General features: G+C 49.1%; 1 protein-coding gene across 1 annotated transcript; it reads right to left on the bottom strand.

Annotated features, from left to right (window-relative positions):
* Positions 1 to 1,143: 1,143 nt before the first annotated feature.
* LOC105541089 lies at positions 1,144 to 1,838 on the bottom strand. Its single transcript, XM_011981954.1, is given in 2 exon segments — positions 1,144 to 1,740; positions 1,743 to 1,838. Coding segments are annotated over 2 exon segments (693 nt in total).
* Between the last annotated feature and the right edge of the window lie 6,179 nt (positions 1,839 to 8,017).

The raw sequence follows: 8,017 nt of genomic DNA, 5'->3' as shown, positions 1-8,017 counted from the left end.
TGGTAACAGGCACCCTGTTTCCTCCCGGCCCCGAGATTGGAGAGTTTGTTTTCATCCTCCTGTTGTCTGACACAGCACAGAGCAATCCTGAGACACAAAGCAGTGAGCCTTTCAAACTTTTTAATAAACATGGAGTCTTGCTATTCTGGCCAGGCTGGTCTTGAACTCTTAGCCTCAAGCGATCCTCCCTCCTTGGCCTCTCAAAATGTTGGGATCATAGGCATGAACCACTGTAACCAGCCTCAAGGCAGGCTTTCCAAGACACAAGATTCCGCCTGTCAACTGTAACCACGGAAACCATTCCTTAGTTCATTGTCACCGCCATTCCTAACTCTGATGTGAAAATCCCTGCTTTCCTCAACATAACCCAGTTAGGGTCACACTCATCACGGGGCCCCCATTGCCTCTGGTGCACCCCACGACTGACATCTGCGGGGCCCTTCCTGGTGGGCTTCGAGTTTCAGCTTCTGCACCAGGCCTGCCTTTCTGCAGCGGTCAGGGTGGGTGTCCTGTGTGGATTGGACCCTCTGACCCCCCGCCGCTGCAGAGGGGCTGTTCCTTCTGTTAAATCCCTTGTGCCTGAATCCACCCTGTGTGTTCCCTTTTCTCAGCAGGACGTTTTAAAAGCCCAGACCCCCTCCTTGCAGAGCAAATGTCCAGGCTTCGGTGGTCACTGTCACATCCCAAGATCCCCCTTCATCAGGGGCCACTCTTGAGACTGGGCTGAAGCCCCCCATAGAGATGAGCTTGGTGGGCTCAGGTTTAGGGGACTTTGAGGTTCACTGCCCTTAGGAGGGGCCCTCTCCAGTTCTCCACAGTCCCCACCACTCCCCACTCCACTCCCCGGGACATGCACTCCCACGTTCTGCCTGGGCCCTGGGGGCATTTGAGCCCTGGGCCCGTCCTGAGTCGGTTTTGAGGCTGGGCTGTGTGCAGCCACGGAAGGCCGTGGGCATGGGGCCAGCTCACTGCTGGGGACCTGGTTTTCTCACTGTCCAGCTGTGTGGCCCAGGGGTCCCCCATGTCTATGTCTCAGTGATGACAATGCTGGCTGTGTGGGTCCTGGTGGGCCTTGAGTGAGTTCCTCTGCTCGGACCTGAGCGCTTAGACCTCGCCCTAGCTCTGCCCTGTGACCTTGGCAGGTCACCCGGGGTCAGCTTTCCCATCAGAGTGTGGGGACTGGAACCAGCCACTCCCAGGTCCCTCCTCTGAGGTCTCTCTTGGCACTGGTCCTGGGGATAGGGCTTCAGGGGACTCTGTCCTCTCTCTCCCCTCTGAGTCCCACTTGCCATTGTCCTGCCCCCTGAGATGAGGGCATGGACGGCCGGGTACAAGACGGGGCAGGCAACCTTGCAGTGGTGGTAACCCTGTGCATTAAAGCCGGGCCTGGCACGTGGACCTCCTGTGACCTTCCCCACAGGCCCGTGAGGCCGAGCTCAGCACTGCCCAAGGCCACACCGTCCATGTGCAGTGGAGCTGGGGTCCAGGCTGCCCACCAGGGCAGTGACTGCAATGGTGGCAGCAGGGGATGGTCACTGTCGTGAGCTGAAGCCAGGTGCTGCACTGACCTTGAGGGAGGGCTCCATGCTTCCCCTTCCCACAGCTGCAGTGAGGCCTAGGAGAGCGGGGTCGGCTGTAGGTTTGAGTCCTGGGGTGCCCCTGGGCTGACAGGCCCCGCCTAACCTGCTCCTCCAGTGCCCCAGCCCTGCCCCACCCACCTCCCCTCCTCTCACTGCCCCCCCTGGCCAACTCTGCTGCGGTCTCGGTGCCTTCCCAGCCTGAGCATCATCTGGTGGGAGGAAAGTGAGGGCCCCAGACTCTGTGTGATCCTGGCACATGACTGTGATGTGAATCCTACAGCAACCTTGAACAGTGTGCTACCTGGGCTACTGCACCTGGCAGCCCTGGTTCCTCTTCCTGCTCCTTCATTCTCCCTCAGAGCTCTAATTTTCACTGAGATTTTATGTTTCATTTAACAAATGTCTGTCTCCCTGCTTGAACAGAACCTCGATGAACGGGGAAGGGAAGAGTGTCTGTTGTATAAAAAGTTGTATTTCAGTGCATAAAACAGTGCCTGCCTCAAAGGGAGGGCTCGATAAATATCTGTCGAATGAATAATTGCCTGGGTCAGCAAATGAATGGCTGAATGAATGATTTCCCCTTCCCCTTGGCACTGTCTGGAGTCCTCAGAACAGGTGTGGGCAGCAGTCCCCGGTCTGTGGCCTGTCCCACTAGACTCGGGGTCTGATGCTTGGTCTGGGTGGAGATCACCCACCAGGCTCCCAGACTGATCCTCTGCTCACGGGAAGCTGCATCCAGCCCAGCTGCCAGGAGCTCACTGCAGGGTGGAGGGAAGAGCAGGGACGATCTGCGAGTGCCTGAACAGTACACAGGAGCCGAGAAGCCGCTGCTTAAAATGCAGGCGTTGAAAGGAGTTTCGATTCCTTTTTTGAGTTGAATATGAGATTTCTGAGCAGCCGTGACAACTTGGGGCGGTGGAGACGGGGAGTCCATTCCTCAGTCAGATGGAGGAGGGGGTCCCCCTGGATCTCCTCTCGGGGCTCGAATCCTGATACTTCATCTCTTTCCACCTGCCCTGGGTGTATCTGGAAAGCTCCTGGGAACAGGGTGGGTCCTTGTTTTAAAGGTTGTAAGTTGAGAGCACCTTACATAACTGCCCGGGGTCGGCTCTGACGGGCCTCAGTCTGCTTGCGATGTCACACAGGAAGCCCCTGGGGACTCGGCCGCCCAAGCCCTCCTGGGTCAGACCAGATCACTGGGCCCTGCGGGCTCCTCTGTGAGTCCAGCATCGTTTCCTGCGCAGTAACCAGGCCGGGTCCCCGTGGGCTCTGACTAGGGGACAGTGGGACTCGGGGTTGGGGGCCTCATTTCCTGCGCAGTAACCAGCCCGGGTCCCCGTGGGCTCTGACTAGGGGACAGTGGGACTCGGGGTTGGGGGGCCTGTGTGAGTCATGGCTTCACTGTCCACTGTGACTGGGACCCCCAGGGGGATTTCTGGGGCACGCATTCGCCCACTGCACTGGGGTTTCTCTTTCAGAAACACAACACCCTGGAAGGCAAGAAATGGGGAGAGCTGCATCCGCATCCCAGGGTCCCGCCAGCCTGGAACATCCCCGCCGGCCTGGAATTCCACCCCACGCCCCCGCTGGTCCTGGGCCTGTCCCTATGACCAGGAGATGGAGTCCGGGGACTCCCCAGGCCTGGGTCACACGACTGCCCTAGGAGCCTGGCATCAGGGAGCGGTGCTGTGTGCACCCCCAGGTCCACTGAGAGTAGGGAGGGGGCTTCCCCACAGGTAGGTGGGGATGGAGGGTGGTCCGAAGATCAGGAGACGGAGCCCCACCCCTCTTCTCAGGTGAGCAAAAAAAGCTCTGAACAGTCAACTGAACTACTTAGGGTGGCTGGCGGGAATCTAACCAGGTCTGCCTGACTGTGTGTCTGCCTGTGTGTCTCTGCTGTCTCTCCATCTATCTGTCTGTCTGTCTGCCTGCCCATGTGTGCCTGTCATCTGTCCACTCATCTGCCTGTCTGTGTGTCTGTCCGTCTGTGTGTCTGCCTGCCCATCTATCCGTCTGTTGTCCATCTCTCCATCTGTCTGCCTGCCTGTCTGCCTGTCTGCCTGCACAGCCCCTGACCTCACACTCAGGCTGCGTTTGCAGCAGCCGTTTCCCCTCTGAGCATCTGTGTCCTCCTTGCTGAGTTGGAGGTAGGAAGTCACATTGACATTCTGTGTGTGTGTGAAAGTAAATAAAATTACAGACACAGGAGGAGCAGACCATCTGCTTCTTAGAGATAATGAAATGACTTCTGGCCATGAGCAAAGTGGACACACTGTCTCCGGGGTCAGCAACCCCCTGCTGGGCCCAGGTCCCTTCTGTGTCCTGGGGTGTGAGGCTCCCGGGAGGCCATGGTCGGTAGAAAAGGGTCCTGTGAGTGGGCCGGAGCAGACAGGAAGCCAGAGCCACCCAGGGAGTCCCATGGGGGCCACTTAATCATGGAACTCGTCACAGAGGGGCTGGAGGAGCTGCAGAAGAAACGGGGTGGGGCAGTGACCCCGAGTTAGGCATCAGCAGGAAGCCACTGCCATCCAGGGCTGCAGGGGCCAGGAAGGGGTGAGCACAGCCAGGGGCTGGGCGGCCAAGTCCAGGGCACCAGGCACCAACGTCCCTGTCCTCTCCCTGTGGAGCCATACCGGGTGTGCTGAGTTCCTCCAGCAACGTGACGTGATGGCACAGTGAGACGTCGCCCACCAGGGAAGCCCACGGAGACTCAGCGCCCAGCAACTATGGGGCTGCTCACGGGGGCACCTCTGCCTGGCGCGCACAGACATTCCAGATCCCCAGAAGGCAACGGGCTGAGGATAGACCACGTGGTTTCCACAGGAGTTTAGACACAGGAGCTCCTCACTATTGAGGGAGGCTGTGTGTCTGTGCAGGGAACTGCTGCAGTTAGATTCCCAGACACCAGCCAAGGGCACCCTCACCAGCAGGCCTTTCCCTCCTGGTCTGGGAATATGTTGAAAGCCCTTAAACAAAGAACGTAAGAAACCTAGGACCAAAGCACCCAAGATTCAGTGTCTTTTTTTTTTTTTTAACCCCCGTATAGCGTCTCACTCTGTCGCCGAGGCTGGAGTGCAGTGGTGCGATCTCAGCTCACTGCAACCGCCTCCTAGGTTCAAGTGATTCTCCTGCCTCAGCCTCCTGAGTAGCTGGGACTATAGGCAAGTGCCATCGTACCAGGCTAATTTTTGTATATCTAGTAGAGATGAGGTTTTACCATGTCGGTCATGCTGGTCTCGAACTCCTGATCTTGTGATCCCCCAACCTTGGCCTCCCAAAGTGCTGGCATTGCAGGCATGAGCCACCACACCCAGTCAGTGTCTTGTTATTCTACATGTCCTGCAGCACAAACGCTGGAATCTTGCTCTGAAGAAACAGTATCCTACGAAAAATAAGGCAGAGGCTGCAGAATATGCTGCACGCTGGCCACGAGAATGAAAGAGGCCAAAGAAAAACATCAGGAACAGACTGCCAGGAAATGCAGATCCTCCAGCGATGAGCTTCTACTTCTAAGTCTGCATTCAGGCAAAAATAAGATTTTTTGAGTAACAAATAAGATCAGACCCTTCCAAAAGAAAATACCTATAGAAGATGCACAAAAGAAAATAAGAAAGAAATCAAAGCAGGTCAGTACAAAAAAAAAAAAAAAGAAAGAAAGAAAGAAAGGCAACAAGAGAGGAAAAGAGGAACAAATAATTATAAGACAAACAGAAAACAATAAAATAACAACAGTAAGTCCTTCCCCGTCAGTCATTAATTTAAACGTAAATGGGTCAAACTCCCCAATCAAAAGACATAGAGTGACTGAATGGATAATAAGATGCAGCTATATGCTGTCTACAAGACACTTTATATTTTTTTTATTTGTACAAATTCATGAGGCACATGTGAAATTTTGTTACACATATATAATGTATAGTGATCAAGTAAGGGTATAGGGTGTCCATCACCTAAGTACAATATACTTTTGTTAACTATATGAACCCTACTCTGCTATCAAACCTTGAATTTATTTTTTCTATCTTATTGTTTTTTGTACCATTCAACAAACTTTTCTTCATCCTTCCCCTATCCCCACTCACCCTTCCCAGTCTCCGTTGTCTGTCTTTCCACTCTCTAACTCCACACCACTTTAGATATAAGGACATACACAGGTTCAAAATGAGAGGATGAACAAAGGTACTCCATGCAAATGGTAAACAAAAGAGAGCAGAGGTGGCCACACTCATGTGAGACAAAATAGACATCAAGTCAAAAACTGTCACAAGAGACAAAAAGGACTTTATACAATGATGAAAAGGTAAATTTACTGGGAAGATATAGCAATTATAAATATATATATGGACCTATTAACAAAGCACACTAATATGTAAAACAAACTGACGGAACTGAAGGGAGAAATACACAGAAATGCAGCAGAAGGTCTCAATACCCCACTTCCAATAATGGATAAATCAGCCAGACAGAAGAACAGGGAGAGGGAAGACTTGAGCAACAGCATAGATCAAATGGGCCTGACAGACACACATAGCAACAGCAGAACACACATTCTTCCTAAGCACACATGGAACATTCTCCAGGAAAGATCATATGTTAGACCACAAAATAAATCATAAACAATTTAAGAAGACTGAAATGCTGAGTATCTTTTCTAAATATGGGATGAAACTAGAAGCCAACAGCAAAAGGAAAATTGGAAAATCCTACAAATATGTGGAAATTAAACAACACATTCTTGAATAATCAATGGATAAAAGAAGAAACACAAGGGAACTGGAAAATATCTTGAGGCAAACGAAAATAAAAACACAACATACCAAAGTTATACATTAGGTACAAACATATGGTACTAAGCAAAAGCAGTACTAAGAGGGGTGCTTACCATGGTAAATGCCAACTTTAAAAAGAGAAAAAAAAACCCTCAAATCAACAACCTAACTTCATACCTCACAGAACTAGACATAGAAGAAATTGAATCCAAAATTAACTTTAAGAGATATAATAAAGATTAGTGTCAAAATAAAATAGAAAACAGAAAAACAATAGAAAAAAATCAATAAAACTAAGAGCTATTTTTTGAAAAAATCAATAAAATCAACAACCCTTTACTAGACTAAAAAAAGAGAAAAGATTCAAATAACAAAAGTCAGGAATAAAACATTACAGCTGATGCCACAGGAGAAAAATAAAAGATCATAAGAAACTAGCAAGAACAATTATATGCCAACAAATTGGATAAAGTGGAAAAAAATAGATACATTTCCAGAAACATCCAACCTACCAAGATAGAACCATGAAAAAATAAAAAATCTGAACAAACCTATAACTAGTAAGGAAATTGAATCAATAATCAAAAACCTCCCAAAGAAGAAAAGCCCAGTACCAGATGGCTTCATGGAGAATTCTACCAAACATTTAAAGAAGAATCAACACCAATCCTTCCCAAACTCTTCCAAAAATTGCAGAAGAGGGCCATATGAGGCCAGTATTATCCTGATACCAAAATCAAAGATACTACACAAAGAGAAAATTACACCAAATTTCTGATGAACATTCATGCAAAAATCCTAAACAAAATGCTAACAAACAAAATTTAATAACAGATTAAAAGTATTTCACATCATGACCAAGTGGCATGGATTCCTGGAATGCAAGGATGGTTCAACATATGAAATTAATGTGATACACCACATAAACAGAATGAAAGACAAAAACTACATGATCATCTCAATTGATGGAGAAAAAACATTCAACAAAATTTAATACTCTTTCGTTATTTAAAAAACCCAGAAAAGTATAAACAGAAGGAAATTATAAATAGGATGAAATTTTATTCTATTTATGTTTATAAATGGAACATAATAAAGTCCATTTATAAAAAGCTCCCACATAACAGTGCTGAAAAATGGAAAGATTTTCCTCTAACATCAAAAGCAAGGCAAGGACGCCCACTCTCACCACTTCTATTCAACATAATATTGGAAGTTTTAACCAGAGCAATTAGGCAAGAAAAAAAATACAAGGCAACCACATCAGAAAGGAAGTAGTAAAATTATGTCTATTTGTAGAAGACATATTATATCCAAAAAAAACTTTAAAACTCCCACAAAAACCTGTTAGAACTAATAAACTGGCTGGGCACAGTGGCTTACACCTGTAATCCCAGCACTTTGGGAGGCTGAGGCAGACAGATCCCCTGAGGTCAGGAGTTTGAGACCAGCCTGGCCAACATGATGAAACCCCATCTCTACTAAAAAAAAATACAAAAATTAGCTGGGCATGGTGGTGGTTGCCTGTAATCCCAGCCACTTGGGAGGCTGAGGCAGGAGAATTGCTTGAACCTGGGAGGCAGAGGTTGCAGTGAGCTGAGATCACGAGGCTACTGCACTCCAACCTGGATGAGAGAGTGAGACTCCATCTTAAAAAAAAAAAAGAGA

Source organism: Mandrillus leucophaeus, unplaced genomic scaffold (assembly GCF_000951045.1).
Source record: "Mandrillus leucophaeus isolate KB7577 unplaced genomic scaffold, Mleu.le_1.0 Scaffold232, whole genome shotgun sequence".
Classification (NCBI taxonomy): Eukaryota; Metazoa; Chordata; class Mammalia; order Primates; family Cercopithecidae; genus Mandrillus; species Mandrillus leucophaeus.
This window is presented reverse-complemented; position numbering and strand designations above follow the sequence as displayed.